This window comes from Erpetoichthys calabaricus, chromosome 11, assembly GCF_900747795.2.
Source record: "Erpetoichthys calabaricus chromosome 11, fErpCal1.3, whole genome shotgun sequence".
Taxonomy (NCBI): domain Eukaryota; kingdom Metazoa; phylum Chordata; class Cladistia; order Polypteriformes; family Polypteridae; genus Erpetoichthys; species Erpetoichthys calabaricus.
In genome coordinates this window covers 81,427,244-81,452,586 of record NC_041404.2, presented here as the reverse complement: position 1 = coordinate 81,452,586, position 25,343 = coordinate 81,427,244, and the positions used below count along the sequence as shown (strand labels likewise).

At 36.8% G+C, this 25,343-nt stretch overlaps 1 protein-coding gene across 2 annotated transcripts in view; it reads left to right on the top strand.

The window, feature by feature from the left end:
• ecscr (endothelial cell surface expressed chemotaxis and apoptosis regulator) overlaps positions 1–23,607 on the top strand; it is a 66,206-nt gene extending 42,599 nt beyond the window's left edge. For both annotated transcript variants that reach the window (XM_028813459.2, XM_051934021.1), the window contains exons 3-9: positions 2,020–2,361; positions 7,340–7,429; positions 9,023–9,121; positions 9,388–9,421; positions 17,259–17,329; positions 22,493–22,572; positions 23,284–23,607. In XM_028813459.2, coding sequence (XP_028669292.1) covers positions 2,020–2,361; positions 7,340–7,429; positions 9,023–9,121; positions 9,388–9,421; positions 17,259–17,329; positions 22,493–22,572; positions 23,284–23,292 — 725 coding nt within the window. In that variant the 3' untranslated portion in view covers positions 23,293–23,607. The remainder of the gene's footprint in view (positions 1–2,019; positions 2,362–7,339; positions 7,430–9,022; positions 9,122–9,387; positions 9,422–17,258; positions 17,330–22,492; positions 22,573–23,283) is intronic.
• Positions 23,608–25,343: the final 1,736 nt, after the last annotated feature.

The following is a 25,343-nucleotide window of genomic DNA, read 5'->3' as shown; positions in this document are numbered from 1 at the left end:
TAGAAAGCAACATGATATCAAGTCAAAAGAATTAAAAATAATTATGTAACAATTTCAGGTGCTTGTGTTGACCACAATAAATACTGAGAATTTTTAAATATTCAAGCGTGTTGAGATATGGAAGAAGATGATCCGCTGTGGCAGCTGAAGTTGAAAAAGAATGTGGTTTTTACATTTGTTGGTCAGTAACTCATTGGTTGGTCTATCAAAAATCTGCCACCTCTTTTCTGAATGTTCTTTTTATGACAAAGAAAAAAGTCATATTCAGATTTTGTCTAGGGTTAGTAGTGACTGAAGTCTTTTGAGATAGCAAAAGTGAAAATCCACGACGATTGCTGCACAGGGAGGAGGAAGGTGTGTGTGCTGCTCAACCTTCATTTGTCTCAAAGCGATACAGTTGTATAATACGACTATATTGCATTCTACGTGCTCTATTACATTTCAATATTATTACTATTAAGATAATCATTATTATTTTATGAATTTTTCTTTGCTGTAAAATTAATTCAATTTCTTTAAATCTTACACTTAATTTCACAGTAAAATTTTGAAGGGGATAAGTTCAAAAGCACAATATGCTAAATAATACTAAAAAAATATGTCTTTCTGCCATGATGATGAGGTCATAAGTATTAAATCTGATTTTTATTTATTTTACACACATAACATGTAATCATCAGGGCAAAGACAGGTAGAACAACTAGTAGTATAAAAAATCTTTTAAGTGATCCTATTTCAAATATTTTAACTGACCACAACTACCTCCCTGTCTGCAAACCCCCAGTGAGACTGGTTAGAAGAACCTTTTAACCCTGTGGCCAAAACTGATTTCAGGTAACCATTCTTAAGTACTTCTGGAGTGGAAAGAATACAAAACCCTGGTGGTGCCATTGAGGGAATCCCCCAGTGGTATCATGTGTTCTGCTATTTCCCCAATACCATTAAGTTATACTGGGGAGAAACAGATTGGCTGTCCTCCTCAGTACTCTTGTAAGATCATGCCATTCTGCTATATAGTGACCTGGAGAACTGACACACCATGACAGACAGTCATACCATTCCACCAGAGACCCAGTGCTCACTCTGCGGACACCCCTTCTGCAGTGTGTTGGCCTGAGGGAAACATTCCAAATTCAGACTTGTAGTTGTAGTCATAGTATTGTCACATGTATACAGTATGCCTTATATTGATAATTTTCTGACATTTATGAAATATTTTGGACCTAGCAACAGTCCTGTCAAGGCTTTGCTACATATCTTCTTTATTTGGCTTACTGTCACTCTCCATTTTTGTGGGTTTTGTCTATCTCATCCTGTACAGTATTTCTAGATTGCTATATAAGAGTGTCATGCAGCAGTAATACTGTATATATATTACATACTGTAAGCTTAATTCTGTACCGATTTAAGATTCAGCACCAACCCTGAATTCAAACCAACAACCTTGCCATTCCCAAACCTCATCTGAGGCAGGACAATGCTTAACTTACTGAGGTAAAGAGACATTTCTGTAGCTCCAGAAATCATGGTTTCTCTTGTAAGGGTGGTGGCGTTGGTGGTGTTAGAGTTGATGTCACTACACCATTTTGTAATGTGATCACACACTAATCCTTTTATGGTATTCAGTAGGTTTCTGTCTATTATATGATGGTGAAAAACATTGAAAATCTGTGGCAACAATTTATTATAACATTCATTACTTTCAATAGTAAAGCTTTATAAAGGTGGAATAGTTTTAACTTTAGGTAGTATAAAGGCTCTACAATTAATAAATAAATAATTTGTAAAAATGTAAAAACACTTCATACGATATATGTTAATGATTTATTAATGAAATTTATTTAAATTATCAATATATGAATTCTCATTTAATGACATTTTTAACTTTTTAATGTACATGAACTAATGCTGTTTGTTAATGACTTATCTAGGTTATTATAAATTGTAAACCATTAAAAAAATGACTTTTCTTATTATGAAAAAGTATGTATTCTAAAATGTAATATTTTTATGTTAAAGCATCAACTAAAGCAGCTGTTAAATTAAATGACAAAATTTCATCTGCGTCACCATCTATGAATACACCTGGAATGACATCCACTACAGAGAAAATGACAGGAAATGTAACATCTGCTAAAAAGGAACTGTGTGGAGTGATGTGTCAGACGACTCAGATGACTGGAATGCCAGCATCTGGTGAAAATAGTACTTCTATTACAACCTCTCCTTCAACTAAAACATCTAGACACATGGCAACAACAGAAATGACTTCAACAGCCAACCCTAAAATATTAAGCATCAATGTGACTACAACAGCTACCAGCTCTGAGGACCTTAGCCAACTACAATATCAAACAGAAAGTAAGTACAGTGTCTAAAAAAGTGCATTTTTCATAATCTTCACAAATAATATTATTTTTGCAAAACTGTCTGAAGTACAGTATTCTGCTTTTTTCCTCCTAAGAAACCTGAACATTAAATAAAAAATTATATTCTACCCAATAACGATAAAAAACATGGCTTTGCAAACTGTGAACATTTATGGAATTTATCAAGATAAAACTCATAAACACACTGTGTAAGCTTTGATAAAAGACAGTGTTCAGTCTGTTTGCTCAAAGTTTGAAAAACAGAGCCTTTTTCCCTATAATTACTTACTGGTCATGTGCTTTTGAACTATTAGTGCTCTTCAGTGCCCAATGTTCTTCTCATCTCTTCTACAGCTCTTTTCCAAAATTCACTGCTTTATTAAGGTAGCATTTTTATTACCACATCCTGGGTCTCCAGGTCCTGTAGGTTATTAATACTCAATGGATGTCATGTAGGTAATTCATTGTGACATGGGAAATAAATGGGAAAAGAGCTGAAAAGAAATTTAACAGCAGATATTTGAAATCATGAACACTGTAAGCCTTTCTGAACATGTTATTTATATTTACTCTGGGGCTCTGCCCCCCTGCTCGCTTCCCTCGCCAACCCCTGTGCAGGAGCTACGCGCTAGCCACTTCGCGGCTCTGTCGCTCATTTGGGAAAGCGGATGTACAATTTAAACAGATTGTTATTTTCATGGGAATTGTTACATACAGTATGCATAATAGACCTATTTTACATTACAGTGAGTAATTAACCATAGTAAATAACAGTAAAATATAATAAAGTAAAAGAAAATTATGTTTCATGCTGTATTAGAGGTATTCGTTGCATTTTACTTTTCGTTCTGTTTGGCTTTGAAATTCACACGCAAACACTTTTTAAACTTACACGTTTACTGTAAAACTTCAGTAAAAACAATATTTCGAATTAACTTTTTGTCAATATCGCTTTGAATTTTGATTCCGTATTTGGAGTTGCATTGTGACAATGCAACGTATAACTGAGTGAATATCGTTTTTTTCTCTCTAATAAATAAACTGGCTTTTTTGAATGTTTGTCCCTGTGATTTGTTAATTGTCATAGCAAAAGCTATTTTAATGGGAAACTGTAAACATTTTAATACGAATGGCATATCAAGATCTTCTTTGGTGTCTAATTTTTTCCGCGGAAGATGTACTACATTACCTTTCTTGTCACCTGTTAAAATTTTACATGTCAGAATTGTTCGACCAATTTTGAATACAACTAATCTTGTCCTATTGCATAGCCCATCACTCATACATAAATTATGCAATAACATTACAATACATCCTTCTTTCAACAGTAATTCGGCTGATGGAAGACTGAACAGTGTTAACGGTTGTAGATATTCTACGGGATATTGTAACTTGATGTTTTCATCTTCCACACAATCACCACCAACTGTTTCAGCATAGTCTATTGATACACATTTAACCAATTTGCCATGTAACCGATCAACAATTTTCGCATAAATTCATTTGACTTCATCGTGCTAGGATTGCCCGTGTACTCATTTCTTCTTTTGATAACCCTTCGGGATGAAAGTCTTCATTAAGATTTGGACATAACAAGTCTTCTTTTATTGGTAACGTAAAGTGAGGAAAACGTAAACATTTTTAAGAGCTGAGAGCACAGGAACTGTGCATGATAAAAGCATTCACAGGAAGAGAGGTGAGAGGACCATGGGCGTAACCGTAAATGTTTGAGGAGGGCGGGACTTGATAAAATCTCTTGGCGATAGTCTCATCTCGCAGGACTTGAAAAAATCTCTTGGAAATAGTCTTGTCTTGTCTCGTCTCAAGATTGTTTTTATAATAGAGAGATAATCATAGTACACTGATACACCCCACTACCAGATACAAGGGACTAATGGATTTAAAAACCCTATAGGTTCTGAAAATTTTAGAACAGAGGTCATTCCCTCCTCTTTACCAATTTTCAAGATGTACCTGATAATGTTCAATTTCAGTAAAGTTCAACTTCAAGTTTTTTGTCTTGTATACATACTACAATGAAATAAGACAGCATGAATTACTTGTCCTGAACAAAGAGGAGCTCTGTGCCAGTCATATTTTGTATTGCCTTCGCCTCCCTCTTCAGTGCTTTTCTGCCCTGAGCAGAGCAGGTGCCATAGTGGGATGTTAACCAGCTACTGAGTATGAACTACAGTGTGAACAGATGGAGACTTCCATTCTTTCCTCAGACTTCAGAGAAAGTAAAAGTGTAGGTGAGCCTTCTTGATGATAGCAAAGATGTGTTTTGCACACTTCAGGTCATCAGTGATGGTAAATCCAGGAAATTTAAAGCTGCTGATCCTCTCTATAGGCACCTCTGCCAAAGCAAAGTGTGGTCTGCCTTCTAGAGTCTATGGCCAGCTCTTTGTAGTATAACACACTTTTATGTTTTATTTTTGAAGTTTATTACTTATTCAGACTTAGTTTGGAAAAATGTATTACATTTTGTACGATCTTGATCATATTTAATCAATCATAGTGAGATATCAAGATAAGAAGAAATAGAAAATGCAAGAGTGCTGGGTTCAGATCATGCCCTGCCCACTACCTCTATGAACCTTGCACATTCTACTGATGTCTGCATGGACTTACCTCTGGGTCCTCCTGTCTCCTTTCCTCACTCCAAACACATACAGGTGAGGATAATTGGCAGCCATAAATTGGCACACTGTGACCATGTGTGAGCATGTGCTTGATGGTTGGTTTCCACCTTGCAACCAATCTGGCCAGGATGAGCACTGAACTCTGCCTAGGATATTCTAATGTGTAGGAAGCTCTCCCTCTTTTTTTTTTTTTTTTTTTTGTTCTTTATTTCGCCTTATACAATTTCTTGTATTAGGAATTTGTTAGTTTTCGCATACCCCTTGGGGTCAGAACGCAGGGTCAGCCATTGTACAGCGCCCCTGGAGCAATTACAGGTTAAGGGTCTTGCTCGAGGGCCCAGAAGAGTAGGATCTCTTTTGGCAGTGACAGGGATTCAAACCGGCAACCTTCGAGATACCAGCGCAGATCCTTCTTCAAAGGTTTCAAAAGTTTCTCGTAGAAAGTGAAAGGACCACATTAGTGGGATTACAGATATGGACAAGAGTTGGCTGAAAATTCTGCAGGAGTTATATACAGTCGATTCCTCTGAATTGGGACACATTAGAACTAGGACATTTTGTCCCAATTAAGCGGCTGCCCCAATTAAGCGAATTCCACATAAAATTAAACAATAAATAATTTTCTTTCAATTTTTTAATAAATTATTGAACCCAAATATAAATTATAAGAAAATAATATAAGCTGTGAAGAAAAAATAATAACAAATTCTAAAGCAAAATAATTAGGTATGTACATACAATTTAATGCTGCAAAAATGCATCAAGTGTAGTCTGTCTTTTGTTTTTGTAAGTTTGTACTTTGTCCTTTGCATTTCGTTTTTTCTGTAATGCCCATTCCTCACGCAGTTGATTTTCTTGTTCTAAGAGATGCACTATGGTATATTTTGGTACACCAGTCATCTCAGCGAGCCTACGATGGCTTGTATTAAATGGCTGGCTTTTAATTTTATCCGGCAAAGCAATTTTACTTGAAAGTGTAAAATAATTTTTTGGCATCTTGGCAAGGGTTATAATTTTATAAATAAAATTGACAAAAAAAAAAGTTTACTTATATGTTATACGTACACGCGAGGTGGTGTAGGGGTAACTGAATACGGTACGGTAGTGGTGACGGTAGACTATTAAGCAGACATGTGCTACTCCAATCTAAGACTGTACTATCTAAACTTACTAGTGCATCTTCGACGGGCGACGATAGATGACTGACTTGCAGCACGCGTCTGCTACTGTCCCAATTAAGCGGAATGTTGTCCCAATTAAGTGTTTAAATTATGTATTAGTTTATTATTTTGGTTTTCATTCCTTGAGATTTGGCCCAAATAAGCGGCTGCCCCAATTAACCGGTGGCCCAATTAAGCGGAATCAACTGTACTGCTTTTCTAGGTTTGCAGATTAAATACCACCACCAAACTTTAACAATAATAATAGCTGTTGCAGTCTTCTTTTAATAGAAAGATAAAAATGGTTACGACTCAAAGTGGGGAAATAATAAAGTCAGAGGAGATATTTTTTGGCTGCAAGATCTCCTCCAAATGACTTTTGATAGCCTTGTTCCCTTAAACCTTACGTTTCCACTAAAAGTTTGCATCTCTCTGCTGCCAGCCTTAAAACAATAAGCTCTCTCACTCTCTTTTTCTTTCTAGTGGTGGTCTTGCTCAGGGTTTTTCTTTCTCTTTGCCACTTATACCATGCTCTTCCCAGTTGCGTAGGCCTTATACCTACTTTCTGGTTAGAGAGTGTCAACGTATTTTGGTCAGACATGCAAGTACAAATTTCACTTTACTGTGTACATATAATAATAAGCTTGAACTTGGGCTTGAGTCATGTGACCCTAAATAAGACATAGTATCTGCCAGCTCTAGGCATAGGCCAAGCATACACTGCCTAGGGGTTCTGTGACTTGGGGGGCACCAAAACCCATCCATTTGCCCCTTCCCACAGATGTGTGTCAATTTCCAAGGAGGGCACTACCCTTCCATTTCACAAGTGGTTTCAAGCACAGTGATTTCCAAGGGGACAGCTACTCGATTTCACAACATGAGTGCACTGATCTACTAGGGGGACTCGCTCTTTGATGTTATTTATGAATCTCCCAACACTTCCTAGGGGCAACATGTACCCTTGAGCCAGCCCAACATTTCTGACAGGTACTTCAGTCATTTCAAGATGCCATCTCTTAAAAAAAAAAGCGCTATAAAGCAGATTATATCCTTGATTTTGTTGTAGATGGACAAGGCCAGATGTTTGCTTTGTTTCTTTTTTCTGTGTATGCTTACTCTTGTTATTTGTCTTGACAGGCCATAATGTACAGTATTTATGTTTTTGCAGGTATGTCACAGAACAAAACTAACAATGAAACTGATGTCTCAGTATTTCCCGCTGGACAAACAGACAACAAGCTCAAAATGGTAGCTTTTGGTAATTATCAAATTACATAATGCTGATAAAAGTAGTATAAAAATCAATTAAATGAATGGTGATCTCTAATAATGTTACTATAAACAATTTGAAACAATTCATGTATTCGTAATGTTTATCTGCCCACTCCATACTAAATTTCATATACTGTATAGTAAGCATGCTGTTGGACTATTGTAATATTTAATTCATTTAAAGTATTCTGTATTCTTCACTACATCTTTGGTTGATGTTCCATTGCCTTTGTCCTTCTTTTTCTTGTTTGCTCCACGCTTATCTCTTATTTTTTCTTTCATTTGTTAAAGTCAACACTCAGAGTCAGGATCCACTTATCCAAACATTTGAAGCTACTCAAGAGAATTATTTCCCAACAGCTCCTGCCAGTGAAGCCCCGTTATGGCTGGATGTACAATAAGGGTGTGTTCAATTCACAACCCTGGGGTCTACCCGCAAAGGGGTTTTCACATATGCAAATGAAAAAAAAATGCCTAAAAATAGGAAATGTCCAAATTTCAGCTACAGTGCAGGCACTCACAACAATCTGCCATCCAGCACACAGCACTACTCCTCTTCAATCCTCACGATTATAAACCTATCTAATCAGACTTAAATGAAAAGCTTTTAAAATAAAACATATCGGTCCTGGTTGGTTGATATGGGTAGGGAATGATCAGAGCAGGTGTCCCATAGGTCACTTTTATGAGATTGTATATTTGATGTGTTACTGTGCCACAAAATGAAAAAGACTGCATAGGTGGTAATACGGAATGAGAGCCCAATAGTGCAGTGAAAAGAAGGAATGAAAAAAAGAGTATGTGAATAGATAGATAGATAGATAGATAGATAGATAGATAGATAGATAGATAGATAGATAGATAGATAGATAGATAGATAGATAGATAGATAGATAGATAGATAGATAGATAGATAGATAGATAGATAGATAGATAGATAGATAGATAGGAACACACGCGGTTGAGCTAAAGATGAAGTCCTGTACCTCAGAGGACTATATTTCTCAACTGTGCATCATATTTTTTATTGTTATGACTGTGACATTATAGCTTCGCTTAAAGACCATGATCTCAGATGTCACCAAACAGCACTAGTTTTTGATAGCCACGGCCATGTTGTTTATTGTTGCTAGATTGGTTGCCAGTCGTGTGACTAGAAGGTCATGTGACATGGTATGAAACTACTCCTTATTTAAAACGACTGTGGTCAGCTATAGACATCCAAGTTTTTAGATAAAGTCAAAGAATCAATTTTGCATGTTTTACACATAATTTTGGGTTAGGGTTTTCTTCTAGCTAGTTTTGGTTCTTTACTTTTTCTTCTGTATTGTAACTGATGATTTTGTCATTTCATTTTTGTCTGATCTGTAGTCAGATTTTGCTTTATCCTTTTTTCTCCATTCATCCCCTGTTCCATTTTTTCACCTTTATATTTTACAGTGTATACATTTTCCACCCTTAGGGCTAATGTAATCACTGTATTAAAACAGATTGACACTTTAAACACCATTAGATTAGAGTATTTTATTATGTGGTTAATTATTTCAATGAGAAAGATTAAATTTGTTTTATTTTTTAGGGGTAATTAGTTTTATTCTGCTTCTGATAATTGTCATGGTCATCCTAGTCAGTGTCGTGAACTTAAGAGGGAAGTGCCGAGGATCTAAAGAGGCAGACGGTATCATTTTTATACTTTTATATAGCTAATAAAGAAATTTGATTTTGTAACAATGAAAAATAAAAATAGAACTTCTAAAAAATATTAAATGTCACTAATATGAGTTTGACTGACATAGTTAAATGAGACATAATATGGTTAAACTCAGAGCTATTTATGATGTATAATAATCTTTGTGAAATTTATTCCAATTAACAATCATTGGTTGAATTCATAATTTTTTGCTATTTATTGATGTTTGTTTTTGTTTTTTTTTTCTTTTACAGGAAAAAAGATCGGTGATTCAGTTGTATCTGAAAGGTACCTTAAACTATTAACATACTGTATATTAAAAGAAAAGCTGCATCTACATAAAATTGCATTATACTGAAAATATTTATTGATACCAGAACAAGGAAAATACACTGAGGCCAACTCTTTGAAATAAGTGCTCATCGGTCTGATTCACTTTCAGATTTTGCTTAGTTCATTTTCTTGATAAAGTTAAGCGTATGTCATAGTATGCAATTTTTCCAGAGATTTTCAATCATAGCCTTCATTTATTTGATCTTAGCAAGTTGGAGACAGTTGGTGGCATCATCCCATGAAACCAGTTTGCGCCTTCCTCCTGGGAAGGCAGTTAGCTAATCTGACATTCCTATCCACTCACTCCAACTAGTCGACTGTTCGCTCCGATGAAATTAAACAGAGCGTTTCGTCTTTAGTTGTAGGAATGGGCTTTGTGGGCATGAGAGCTGACAAACAATGCATGCTCATTTGGAATTACAATGCATAGAATGCAGTGACAAGGAATAAGAAACCCTTGTGTTCTGGATTTCTCAAACAGAAGAGAAGTTCGTCTGTCTGATGTCTCATGTTTTATATACCACAACAGAATAGAGAAAGGAAAAAAAAAGCAGCAACTATGGCTGAACTCGCCGTAACTGTTAGTTCTTTGAATTGCACCGGCTCTGTCACACTATTGACTGTCACAAAAGGGGGCAAGCATGACCGTGCCAGAAAGTCATCATGAAATCACAATATTTGACATAATCAGTGTTATTTAATCACGTAAATTGACTTGCTCCAGTGATAAGATCAGCAACGGAAGTTGGCAAGTCTGACATTTCTTATAGTTTATAAAAATGTGTGGCTTCTTTAGACTTGTGCGGCCAGTGTGAAATCAGAGTGTACTTTTAGTGTATTTTTACTAACTTTTTTTTCTATATTTTTATTTTCGCCCTGTACCATTCACAAGTAATGCAAAGCCACTAATGCACTACTAAAATACTTCAGCACTCTTCAAAAATTTATTCACAATTTAATAAAAGACATTGGTTAATACATTTTTATTATTGTTAAAGTGCTACAGTGGTTAGCACTTCTACCACACAAATCCAGTCTCATGGGTTCAGATCCCCTGCCTGTGTGTACACTGCATGTAGTCTGTGTGAGAGCATGACAACATTTCCTATAATTTGTAGTCATTAACGCTCCAGCTTTTGAGTGAAAGTGATCAAGAGACACCCATTGGCACAGAATTAAGTAATATGCCTATTTTCATGCCAAAATCCTTATGGGGAAACTCACTTGCATTACCAGAAAAGATAAACACAGCACCTAAATTGAAATCAAAGTCATCTTCCTGTACATTTGCTATTTACTTGCTTATTCCGTGCAACACTTGAATTGACAGTGCTGGTGCAGAATGAACAGACAGACATATAGATAGATAGTGTGATATAGGACACTGTATAGCGCCCGACCCGACACATACTCACACTGAGGCACGTGTGAAACACAAGAAAGACTTTATTTTTCTTCACCTGTGGGGCACGTCTTCCCCGTGAACCCCACAGGCATAACACAGTCCAAATAAACACACAACACAATCCTTCTTAAACCACCACTCCTCCCGTCTAGCTTCGTCCTCCACCTCCCGACTCTGGCTCCTGAGTGGTGGTTGCTGGCCCCTTTTATAGCCCACCTGGAAGAGCTCCAGGTGCTTGATGACCTATTTCCGATTGCACTTCTGGGTGGGGCTGCAGAGTCGTCCAGGCCGGCTCAGGGATCCATGCAGCACCCCATTGCGGCCACCCCAGATCCCAACAGGGCTGTGGAGAACTTTATCTCCCATGGAGCCCTGCAGGAAACTGAGGCACCATCATCAGCCAGGGAGGCTGCCACCAAGCGTCCCGGGAGAGTTATTGAGAAGCCCATGGTTGCCCCCCCAGACCATATGTAGAAGGGGCGTCCCGGCCAGGCATGGGACACGGCTGCCCGCCACAATAGATAGATAGATAGATAGATAGATAGATAGATAGATAGATAGATAGATAGATAGATAGATAGATAGATAGATAGATAGATAGATAGATAGATAGATAGATAGATAAAAAGGCACTATATATAGTGATTGAATTGAAGAAAGGTTATTCCTCACAGTTTTGCACTGTCCCTCCATTTTTCTTAGTGCTTAATATTGTACTGATGGCTATAGCCAGCCAATTTAACATTCACTGAGTTGCCAAGAGTGTGCAGTTTCACTTGAAAATGCTTTACATCTCTGATTTGACTGCACTAGTGTCAGCACTGGCTGAAATAACTAACAAGGGGGTTTCCTTCGTACTCAGCACTACCACATTAGATCAATCCTGTTGCCTTCCTGCTTCTTCTTCTCTAAAATGGGGTTAGAATGATTAAAGTTTAGCCCAGAAGTAGACATTATGACTAGTTGTGTTAAATGTGATTTTTTTAACTAAGTATAGTTCTCCCTAATAGCCCCTGAATTGGAGGAGAATGGCAAGAAGACTGTGGTTCAGATCCTGGGTGCTCCCTTTGTAGAGTTTGCATGTTCTCCCTGGGTCTATGTGGGTTTTGTCTAGGATTCCTCCCATGGTCCAAAACATACAGTTTAGGTGGACTAGTGATGTGAATTGGCCCCTGATGTGCATGAGTGTGTGTGTGCTTCCTCTGCGTTGGGCTGGTAACCTGTCCAGGTGTTGTTCTCACCTTGCACCCGATGCTTGCTGAGTTGCTTCCACGTGCTCCTAGTTTACAAAATGGATGGATGGATGGTGCATGGGAAACTGGCATGTCTCTTGTTCCAGTAATGTTCCATTTGATCAGTGTCACAGACAAAACTAGAGGTTACATTTTGGAGAGGTACTGTAATGGCTGTGCTTACTTTTTGTGTCTTTATTCTAGTTCTCTCAGGGCCACTCAACCTTTGTAGCTGGCTGTGTCCTGAACAGCTTAGTGATAACATTTAGTGCTTTCATTTGATATGCATTGTAAATCTGCATTTAAGAATGGTTTTTCAGTATTCTATTTTTGTTTCCCTTTAAGGTGGCTTGCATTATAAAAAGCACAAAGATTTGTAGCAATGGTAATCATTCTCAAATATCATATATATGTTGTTTGTTTCTTGGCTTTTCAGATATATTACTTCTTTTATTTACTCATGTTTTACCTTGTCCAAGTATTGTTAGTGTTTGATTCTGTACCCACTTTGGCTATACATCTTCAACTCTCCGTTTTAATTAACAGATGCAAACAAAACACCAATTAATCTAAAAAACACATCTACAAGAGGTGGAGAAAAGCAGGCTTTCAGAGAAAACCTTTTAAACACAATGACCAGTCTGAGAATCTGACCAGTGCACTGCACACTGTAGGAAGGAAAACATTAGAAGTCATTTTGATTTAAGAACAGCAGAGTGTTCAGGCACCTGTTCTTTGGTTTCTCTGTTGTTTTTCTCTAGATATACTACAGTTTATTCCCACAACCCAAATATGTGCATTTTAAGTGAACTGGTGATTCTGAATTGGTCCAGTGCCAGTGAGTGTGAGTAATGTTATGCATGACTGTGCAAATTGACATACGCAGACTAAGTGTGCCATTATGGCAGTCAGGCAACCAATGGAAAATACCCAGATATGTGGAGATGTCATCACCATTTCTGATGGTATTGAAGAGCTAGCCATTGCCAGCTTGTCATTTACATTTTTTTCCAGTAAAGCTTTTTAAGTCTTTTTTGTCACAGTGTTTTAAATTTTCATATATTCCTCCAGTTTTCTGTGATTGTGTCTTTTGTAGCTATGTGATGTTTTATTTACTTTGCAGTAGCTAGTGTAACAAGTAATTCACAAGGTTTAGGGCAGTCACCCATATATTGTATCCTGGCTGCAAAAGTTTTAAATAATTGAACAGAGATGTTCACAAGACCGAGTCCAAAACATAACTGTCAGACTGGAGGTAAGCTGGCGGCTTTAAAGGCCCATAGAGGAAGTGACATCATCCAAGATGCTGGAATCTGGTGGGATCTCCCAGAAATGGTCTGTAAGGAACTGAGAAAGAGAGTCTGCACATCCTACCGCCCCCTGGTCTGATGTGGTATTACAAGTACTCAAGCCCTTTAGCTGCCACCTATTTGCACGTGTATGACACTAGATTACTGCTCATTTTTGTCCACGTGAAGACATTTGAGTGAAGGAAATCCTTAAGGGCTCATCCACAGCCATTTTTGGTTGATGATAGGACCAGACTGTTTCCACCAAATGTTGTTTCATTTTGTGAGTTTCTTGATCACTGTGTAAAACATTACTGAATTAGAGGCACATTAAATTAACTATGTCCTGGTTAAAACTCTCTTCAGCCTTTCTGGAAAATGCCTTAATCAAATTTCTGTCTACTCTTGTTCATTGGATTTGGAGAAGGATAATGGGAGATAGAAGCTTGGTACCAGGTTCTGATTTGATTGTATCTAGTTTTCATTCCCATTTGAAACTTGAAAGGACATGGTCTGTATCAAGGTGTATCCAACATTTAGGGAAGTGCCCAGTTTGGAAGTTTATGATGGCATCACCTGATCTTGGGTAGATGATTGTGTGCTTCTGGCATTTGATGTTTCACTGTGGCATGCGCAACAAAAGCCAAGTGAAATGAAAGAGAGATAGCAGTTTCAAATGTGAGGTCGTGGTTGGAAATGGGTATGGTTGTATCCTCAGGTCAAAGGTAACATCTGTCCCACCCCCAGGACCATTTGAATATGTATAAGTACCTCAGAGTCTTACCTGCCAGTAAATAATGAATTTAATAATAAAAATGAGTAATGGTTGCTGTTCTGCAATCAATGTTTGGGACAAATCTTTCTAGTTCCCAAGCATTATATTAATGTTACAGGTGTAAATTAATGCCTCTACTCATCTACATTAAGAATAGTCACTCACAATGATTGCATCAAGGATAACTTACTTAGGGAAACCCTGAATCCATCCATCCATCCATCCCTCTATCCACCCACCCATTAATCTATTTTCTAAATTTGCTTATTCAGGGCAGGGTCATGGTGAAGCTGGAACATATCCCAGCATGCATTGGACACAAGCTGGGAACAATTCTTGGATAGGCATATAGGATGAACACACACACACACACACACACACACACACACACACATGCATATCAAGGGCCAATTTAGCATCACTAGTCCACCTATACAAATATTTACAAAAGAATTCTTAACTGGTAATGGCATGGAATTTTCCCGGAGGAGTTGAACAATTTTGCTATAGAAAAAGAAATTGGGCCCCCCTTACTAAACTTTAAACCACAGTGGCCCTCTGAGGGGTCAGTGGAGTAGTAAATGGATGGTTGTTTATTGTTTTATACAGTGCACTGTTAATATAATGAATTCACTGACATTTCTCAAATTTAGAATTCATTTACCTGCTTAGCTTCATCCTAACTGATGCCACAACACGAAAGTTATTCCTGCAAGTTTATGACTGCCTTTGTTAATAAACATTGTTAATATTTTACAATTTGATCAGGTCAGACCATGAAGGCCAAACATGAATTATTTTTAGAATTAAGAAAAACTATGTTTTATGTAAAGACTCTTCAATTCCACCCATGGCGGGTAAACATTAACATTATAAAAAGTTATTGTCTGTTTTTACCTGCATTATTATCAATCTTTAATTTAATATTGTTTTTTGCATCAGTATGCTGCTGCTGGAGAATGTGAATTTCCCCTTGGGATTAATAAAGTATCTATCTATCTATCTATCTATCTATCTATCTATCTATCTATCTATCTATCTATCTATCTATCTATACACAAAATGGATATAAACCTATATTTTAAAAGATGTTGCCCACTTATTGAGCCAAAAATACGTTTTTCGAATACGTAATTGTACTTGAATAAGCCATCTCATTAAAGGGAAATAAGTTGACTCTTTTGGCTTTTTGTTACTTTAATAATGGTACCACCTACTGGAAATTCAGAGCACTACATCATCTGTAATTAAATAAAATATTGCATCAGATTTTTGCCTAAGAAAGTACAGTAGAATGTTTTAGAAAGATAAGGTAGTACAAAGAATTTTATGAAAATATTTCTGAATTTAGACATTTTTGACAGCCTGTGTGAATATTTTATATTTTACATTTCCTGCAATTTGTGTTTAACTTTTTTTTCTATAATATAATAAATTCTTATTAATTATATACCTGCCATGACATTGCATGTTTTGTTTTTTTCCCAGACATGTGGTATTTTCTGTTTGGGTTTGGGTTAGTATTTACCAATAAGGCACTCTAGCAGATATTGTTTTACAGATCTCTATCTCTAGACCAATTCTTGTTCCATTTCAGTCATTCTTACCTGAGACTAGAAAAGCTTTGTATGTACAGATGACAAAAAAAGGAAGGTGATGGCATAGAGAGAGCAGAAGCAAGCTCTCAGCTAATGGTTTGTTCCTATTAAAATGATGGAAGGCTGCCATATATATATGTAGTTGGAGATCCACAAAAGGAGAGAATGAATCACGTATCATAAAGTTGTTTTTATTCCTGAGCCTTCAGCTCCTGCCAGGAGCCATCATCAGAGGATAATGATTAGACATACAAGAATCAAAGGTAATATATAGCAAAGTTAGGTGGGGGGGTAATGAGGTGGGGTTAGGAGGGTGTTGGTCATAAAGTTTTATTTATTATGAGGATGTTCTTCTTCTTAAGTTTGCATATGCTAGGTTCATGTCCAAATGTCTGTTAATGGCATTTTCGTTTGATAGCCAAGATTCAGCCAGCTCTCTGGCACTTTTAGTACTGGCCTTAAATCTTACTTGTACATTGTCCCAGTTAAATGTATGTCCGGTTGAATTTGTGTGCATATAAATCAGTGATCGTGAGTCCTTCCTTCTGATGGCGTTTTGGTGCTCCTTTATACATGTTGTGGTTCTTTTTGACGTTTATCCTATGTATACCGTTGGTATACTATTACTATTCTTGCACATAAAGCCATAAACATATTATGAAATCTTTTGCTTTATAAATGTTTATTGTGTTCACCAGAGGCTCATTTTTACACACTACTTTTATTTTACATTTTAATGCCTGTGCTCAATTAAAACATCTGACACTGCCTTTCTGTTTTAATTCTGTTTTGTCTAAACAAAAAAACTGGAAACTGATTTACTGCTCAATGCTGCATGTTCAAGTTGGCGAGAGTTACATTTATTTATATTTACAAGTTTTTCTCATCTTTGTCTTGACATTGTTGATCCCTTTAAAACTCTGTTGTAGATAAAGAGCAGCTGGTTTTTAAATGCCATATGATTTTAATGTCATCAACTGTAGCAGAAAAGACTCAAATGTCACCTGTGTTAAGTGTGTTGATAATGTAGAGGCAAATACAAAAGGCAAGGTTAAGCTATTTATTGTGTATTATTGACATTAAGTGTTAAATACTGTTTACAGTGTTTTGTAAACCTCAAAGAATTTCAGAAATAGTTGGCAAATTACTCATTAAATATTGATTACAAATTTATATGTAGTATGATCCAAATTAAAATATGATCTATTATTTTACATTTCTACAGATCACACCTTTCTTTTTAGTAAAGATTTTTAACTGTATTTTCCTTTAAAAATTTAGTAGTGAAGAATTTAATAGACAGCTTCTGTTCAGAAGCCTTCATAAAGCTAAATACTATTTTAGAAATTGTTGTCATATTAATTTATTGTATATGCTATTAAACTGCTTTGCCCGTCATACTTGACTACCAACTTCTAGTTATTAATTTGTAAACACTACCTTTACTTATATTTTATTTTTTATTAATTGTAATATTTGTAATTTTATTTTAGCAATGCTACAATCAATGGAGAGAAAGAAAGTATAATGCTGATCTCAATGAAAAGTTTGATCACAGAAACAGGTATTGCATATTCATTTTGACCTTTTTCACTTCAGTCTATGGTAAAATGTTCCATTTCTGCATTCTAATGTACTGAACTATTCAATATATTCAAATCTGAAACCTAAATGTAAGCTGTCATAAGGCACATTAGCGCCCAGCTTGACTCTCACAGTATTGAGCCTAGAGCGGCAGAATCAAGTTACTGGCTGTGAAAGGCATAAAATACCTTGACTTCATCTCTCAGTGGACTATTAATGTAATTGCTTACTGCATTATGTTAATGGACTTTGCCTGGTTGATGAAATCAAAAATGCTGGCGCTTGCTGTGTCATGTAAGGACTCACTCATAATATCCGATGGAAGCTTTCAGATTTACTATGCATTTCAGAGCAAGAGTGACACATCCCGAATGTGCATTCACAAGTTATATAATAGAAAACTATACAGCCATTAATGGTAGTGCATTTTTAGCATTTTGATCATTAATCAAAAGTGTCAGCCCACTCAAGACAAGGAAAAAGAAAATTGAATTCACATTTAATATACAGTATGTGAACTATAACTCAGCTGTCACCACTTATATGCAAGAAGCAAAGTAACAAAGTATAATGCAGTAGGTACTAATATGGGTTGAAAAATAAATAAATATTTTATTAGGATGGGGCTTTTTTATTATTGCTTAACAAGGGAAACCAGTGTATCATTAAACCTATAATGAAAGCAGTCTAATGAAAAGAACTGAGAATACAAGCAGCAGAGTTATAAATGATGTTTAATAATATCCATCCATCCATCCATTTTCCAACCCGCTGAATCCGAACACAGGGTCACGGGGGTCTGCTGGAGCCAATCCCAGCCAACACAGGGCACAAGGCAGGGAACCAATCCTGGGCAGGGTGCCAACCCACCGCAGGACACACACAAACACACCCACACACCAAGCACACACTAGGGCCAATTTAGAATCGCCAATCCACCTAACCTGCATGTCTTTGGACTGTGGGAGGAAACCGGAGCGCCCGGAGGAAACCCACGCAGACACGGGGAGAACATGCAAACTCCACGCACGGTGGACCCAGGAAGCGAACCCGGGTCTCCTAACTGCGAGGCAGCAGCGCTACCACTGCACCACCGAGCTGCCCTGTTTAATAATATGTATATGTGATATGTAAAAATTCCAACAATGATCCCATGAGCACTCTAAAATATTCCAAATACCAGAAAGAACAAACTATACAGCATAAAAAATGCAATTTTTTAAAACATAAATAAAAGGAGTTAATAATAATAAGACCTTTTCAGCCCATCTACACAGGTACTGGTTACTCCTAATCACTCTGTTCAGCTTTCCACCAAACCTTTTTCTTTGACTTGGCCATTTTAGTCATGCTCTTTGTGCTCTTTCCTGGCAGAAATGATCATTTAACCCTCACAAAGGTCAAGGCTGAGATCAAATCCTTAGGGACTTACCTTACAGTGCATAGTCTGACTTCCAAATGATGTTCATGAGACCTTACTGATTGTGCCATACCAAATAATTTAGAACCCCTAGGGGGAAAAAAAAGTTCTGCTGTGACTCACATCGCCAAGGTGTGCACACCCTAGATGACACTCTATTATTCAGCCCTGCTGCTAAGCATTTTCCTTTTCTGGCCTCATTTATCATTAGTGCTTATGTATGCTGCATGCCACTATTAACTGCAAACTTCAAGTTTGGGCCATGTGTTTAACTCAGAAAACTCATATGCATTAGATTTATTTCCACGAACATCATCTGAGAGCACACCTTTTATCCACAAGAACATCATGTAGATTTTATTCCCAAATGGCAAGTGCTTTGAAGCACTAGTATGACTCTTTCAGATACCTAGCAGCTCCATCCACAGCCACTCACGTCCATTAACACTGTACTTACCACTATACTCTCTTCCCATCTGTGCTTACTGATTGATGTCCATTGAGGGAAAACAGCCTAACCACAAATTAAACTATTCATCCTCAAGAAGATCATGGATTCCACTGCTGACACTGTGTGACCATGAGCAAGTCACTTTATTTACCTGCCTGTGCTCCAATTGGAAAAGCAAAAGAAATGCAACTAATTGTATCTCAACTATTGTAAGTCACCTTGAATAAAGGCTTCAGCCAAATAAGTAAATGTAAATGTAAAAAAGTTACTTTAGCTCCGTGAATCTAAAGTCTTCACCAAGCTAATTACTTGTATTTTTGTCCTTTATAAAACACTACAAAAATGCAGTTTTTCATGTTCCAGGCTTTCAGAGAAGCACCAATATGTGTGAATATGTGAAATTCCCCTTGGGATTAATCTATCTATCTATCTATCTATCTATCTATCTATCTATCTATCTATCTATCTATCTATCTATCTATCTATCTATCTATCTATCTATCTATCTATCTATCTATCTATCTATCTATCTCAGTACAAAATGTTTCTTTTGGCCATTCTCTGAAATGTCACCATCCTACAGACAATCTTAGACGGTGTGTAAAAGATGCTGTATGTACACCGAGGCACATGCTGTATGCTACCTGTAACCCTCCTCTGTTTACACTGCTCACCATGCCTAGACTGAAATAGAGTGAGAAAATCCCCAGCTGATTCCATGAGAAAGGTAGGCTCAAATCAGTATTGGCTTTGGAAAAGAAGAAACCAAACAATAAGAAAGGAACAAAACTGTAATAGGAAATTTAATTACTTAGGAGATCATTTGAAAATTAAATGACTTTGATTTGTCAACCCACCCCCTTTAAAACCTATATGACAAACACTGCTACTGACTTTCCTTTAATTTAGTTCATGATCACAAAGACCAGATTTTTATTTTGTTCCACTATTTTTTATTATATTTTAGTTTGGATAATTGTTGCAGAATTATCTTCACTATAATCCATCTTTTCTCAGAAGCTTGTGCACTTTTATCTCAGTGAGTGTCAGGCATCTCAGCCACACCATCTGCCCCTTATCTTTGCCTATGACATTGGCCATTCCCAAATAAACTTTTTGTTCTTCTGTGTCCATACCTGATTTTCATTTCAGCAACATCTACTTAATAAAAAGTCTAAGTGCTGAATTCTACAGTAAGTACGACAGAAGTAAAATCATTCAGAAATATGGCCAACCCTTAGATTAACTGGAAACATTTCTTCTTCTGCTGTATATTTAATAGTTAAGACTGCACACAAGTGTATCAATGTCTGAATCTAGGAATATGCCTAATTCTTTACATTCCTTTTTTCCAGCAATCAAGCTTGTTGTCAACAATTTACCAGTTTTCAGATCTCATTTATTAAAGTTTTTGTTTTGAACCAAAATAAAATAAGAGAGTCAATGAGAGCTCCATACAAACATAGTGCAGCAATACAAAGTTACGTACTGGCACTCTGGAATAGCAACTGAAACAAATGCCTGAAAAAATGGAATTTGTGGAGTTTTCTGACTGAATGTACCCTGTGATAGACTTTCATTACTTCCGAGTGTAATTATTGCCATGTGCCCAATGCTGCTGAGACAGACTGCCTCCTGCTTCATCTCTAAAAATGAAATGAACGGGTTTAATAAATGGTGGAGTTGTTGAAGTGAGAGGTTAAAATGATAATGATGAACTTGTTTCCTGTTGTTAGCTGTGAGGAAGTACTCAGCTGATGAGTTTGCTGGGGCAAAGTCACTACTAGGATCACACTGAAGTATTTGGGGGGGGCGGAGCAGTTGTTTCAGAGCCCCATATTTGACCACCAGGAAAAAGGGAGGGAGAGAGAGAGAGAGCACAAAGACCCTGAATATACAACTATGGAAAGAGACAGCAGTTGAGAAGCAACTGATTTGGTAGTGTGGTGGGCAAGGTAAAACTCCAGACAGATGGGGGTCCAAGACCTCATAGTTAGGCCTTGTCTGGCACCAGGTTTTATTTTTATGGCATTGATTAGTTTTCCCTTGTGTCATATTTGCTTAATAAAGGCACCATTTTAATTTTTATAACAAGTAACCATCCAATGTGATCGATCAGAAGGCAGGATCTCAAAATAAAAAACAATAAATGGTGGTACAAAAAGAAACATTTTTAGCTGATTTGTATTTTCCTGATGTTAATTCTGTGTGCAGATCACTACTATGAGGATGCCATCCTCTCATACTGCACAAAATACTGAAGACATCACAAAAGCACAAGTTATTCATAAAGAAAACTATGAATTATTCTTATTTCTAATAGTATTTTTATCTTACATAATTTTTCATTTATGATTACATTCTTTCTGATGTATAAAGGCAATGAATTATTCTTTCTTACCGCTAATAATATTTTTATCTTCTAAATACACTCATTCTGATGTACAGAGTATTTTGTGGTTATGCTTAATATTAAAAATGTAGCTAATTAGTAGTGTGGGGACGTGTTGCATGTTAGTTAGCATATGCAAGTAAGAAATTCACTGTACTCTTTATATGGGACCATAAGGGCCCTATAAACATATAAACATGTAAACATCCAGTTTAAATAACCATCCTCAACAATCAACAGCTCAATGTGAAAAGAAGAAATATAGAAAAAAGCCTATGACACCATTTTACAAACTTTTAACATACATATTTCTCTTTGATTTCAGACTACTCATAACAACTATAAACAGTTAAAAAAATTAATAATTCTATTTGCAGTAACAGTTTAATAATTTCAATAAGTAACTGTGTTAAGGTTAATCAGTTACTTTAGTTTTAATCAGTCACCAAACTCCACAGGTTAAAAATATCAACTGAATACACAGCAGCCAAGATCCTATTGAAGCACACCAGATACAAAAATGAGAAATGAGGCTAAGTCAAAGTCCAAAACTGAACATGTTAGCCTCATTGATGACTATAAGCTGACCTCATATGAATGTGTTCTGCCATGAATTTGTGCCCCCTTCTTTACGAGTGACATGTCTTGTGTATCTGGAGAGGCATGTTCCACAATGAGCTGGTGTTTCATCCAAAGTTAGTTTCTGTTTTCTACACAATGATGCTGGAAGAAGCTGTCCCTCACCGTAACACTGTAAAAGTAGGAGTGGCTCCATGAAATTGTTGACATCTGCTGTGGTTTCTTTAAATCATGTTAAATTAGTAATACAAATAGAAGATAACAACTTAATTTTAATTTTCAACAAATTGTGTACCTACAGACTCTCCTCGGATGTCATGCGTATTCAGGTCTCCAGAAAGTGAAGATGGAGACCTTAGTATTGATGCATACAGTGCCAAGGTAAGATTGTCTTCCAGTAACATCCTACCTTATACAAATAGCAAAATGCTAAACCAAACAATGATGTGGAATACTTGAGACACAATCCGCAAATTGATTATTTTTTTGGTTGTACTGATATTATGAAGGAGATGGACTCAAGACAGACTGAAAAAGATAATCATTAGAGTTGAAATACTTGTTAAAGTTAAACTGTGCAGCGCCTTAACATGTGAAGATTTATCAAGCTGAAATGATACAAGTGTGGACAAAATAACTATTTTGGCACTAAATATCAAGAGATTTGTAACTTGTTGGATGAAACAGCAATCTCTCAGAAAGGAAACTACCTTTGAGCATCACAGTCAGCACTGGCACCTCACACTTCAAAGTGTAGGCTTGAATCCCTGTTTTGTCCCAGTCTGTGCACAGTCTGCATGTTCTCCCTTGTCTCTGGTTTCCTGTCACATATGATAGACATATTTATCAAGTTAACTGGTGACTCTGAAGTGCCGTGGTGTCAATGAGCGTGGGCATGTCCATGAGGGTCCCCTGCACTGGATAGACACCCTATCTAGTGTTGCTTCCCAACCTGATTCCACTGTTGCATTGGCTACCTGTGATCTTGGACCATACAAGTGGGAGAGAAAATGGATTGATGGATAGTATTCTTAAGCCTATTCTCAGACCTCCAATAATTTAACTCTTCTCAACTCTGTTTTGTTTTTGCAGTACATATAGAGCCAAATCAAGACATCCTTTCTAAAGAAGACTGAGGATCTGTGTATAATAAACAAGGAAAAAAATACCATTTATTTAAATGAATGAATTTTTAAAAAGCACTTTTGTCTGTACTCTGCCTTGGGAAATTGGTTGCAAAGGTTTTGGACTTTTTTACAGAAATAAACATTTTTCCTTCTTTTAAAAGACATTTCTGAACCTTGGATAAAAAGTGCCAACCAAATAAGAAATAATAGTAATAAAAAACATCGACTGAGAGTAATATTTGATCATTTCTTTTAAACATTGCTCAATAAAATGGATTTCCTAGAGTGACCCTATTCGCTTTTATACTCGTTATTATGAAGACCTTAACAGATTGTCCCCAGATCTCTGCTACAGCCCTTATATGTTACATTACTTTTTACATCTGTGGTACCTCAGGCAACAAGACAGAGTACCAGAATAGGCAAGAGAAAAGTTACATATTTGTTTATGTACTATAGATAACTAAGCACAAAACATAAGCATGCAGAGTACAAATGTGAGTGATGGCAAAATAACATTAAGAAAACCTGGGTAATAATCCTCTTATTTAGCCCACCAGGTGGCTCTGTCTTCGTCATTTCTCCTGCATGGTCTTTGAATAGCCAGAGAGAGATGGTGGGGCCTCTTCTCACGATGCAGAATGGCAAATGTTTCCCTGTCACCCTGTCTTTATCTTATGCTGTGTTCCATTTACTTCAGAAGTCGTATATCAGACGTCACACATGAGTTGACCACGTTCTAATAAAACATTTCGAAAACTAATACAGATGTTACCAGGAAAACCTTTGTTGAGATTGCTCTTTCAGAATACAGGCAACTACTGAGCAAGTTGGTAATAAGGCATTATGCTGTATTTTGCTCATCCAAACATCGTAGCAACATGTTGACAGATAGAAGTTGGACAGTACTGTGTGTGCATAATACTACAAATTTCATTTCTATTGATGAGTGGTGCAGCCATCTTGGATTTTGAGGTCAGAGTTGGTGAGGCTCTCCCAACATACTGAGTAGAAAATCTGACTTGTGGGGGTTTTACCAGTTGAAACGTCCTACTTGGAACTCAGAAATTCTCACTTCCCAATTCAAATGGAACACGGAATTAGTTTGGCTTCCTTGGTTTACCTCCAGAACCAATTGGATATCATAGTGCAAGACAACTCTACTTCAGCCCATTCCTGTTTCACGATGATTCCGCATCATTTCAATCCCCAGTCAGATTGCCCTTTCATCTCAGCCCATCTGTATTCCCCAGACAAGATGACCATTTGGTTTAGGAGATATTATCATTACTAGTTTTAACCTGTAATAATTACAATTGGTTTCCAAAGTATTTTTCTCTCAAGTACATATTTTTATCATTAATATTATTACACCATCCTCATGATGTGCACTTACCCACCACATGTCCAAGCACAATACATTCTATCCAACATTTCCAAATCATCTTCACCAGCTCTGGCCTGTTTTCTTGCCAACAGCTGAGATTTTACCAATAACTGCTCACCACACTGTAAGCTCCACTGTGCTAAAACAAGAAGGTGCTTTCCAGCCCCCTATGGGTATCACATCTAGGCTGAAAGCCTAAATCGCTTATGGGCTCAGGAATGCTCTGAAAGTCTGAAGATTGCTCTCCGAGATAAATCCCCACAGTAGTCATAGGTCTTCCTGCAGAGCTTTACCCCAATTTAAATGTAAATGTTCAGAGGCCTGTCCTCTATAATACACTGGTTGGGGACCATGAACAGCCCATCTACTGGTTTGGAATGACTTATCAAAATTGATAAAAGGGGGCATCAAAGGAAATGTTAAAACATTTTACCTATGTCTTGACAATGATCTGTTGCAAAAATACAAATAAGGATTACATAAATTGTGACATTAAGCACAACAAGCAAAATAGCTTTAATTCACCATAAAGACATGGAGCAAATTCTCTGCTGGGGCACCTTTTGGTAAATGGATTCCATGTATTATTGATTTTAATGTGTACTGTATGTCAAATCAGTTTAATTAAATTGATAATG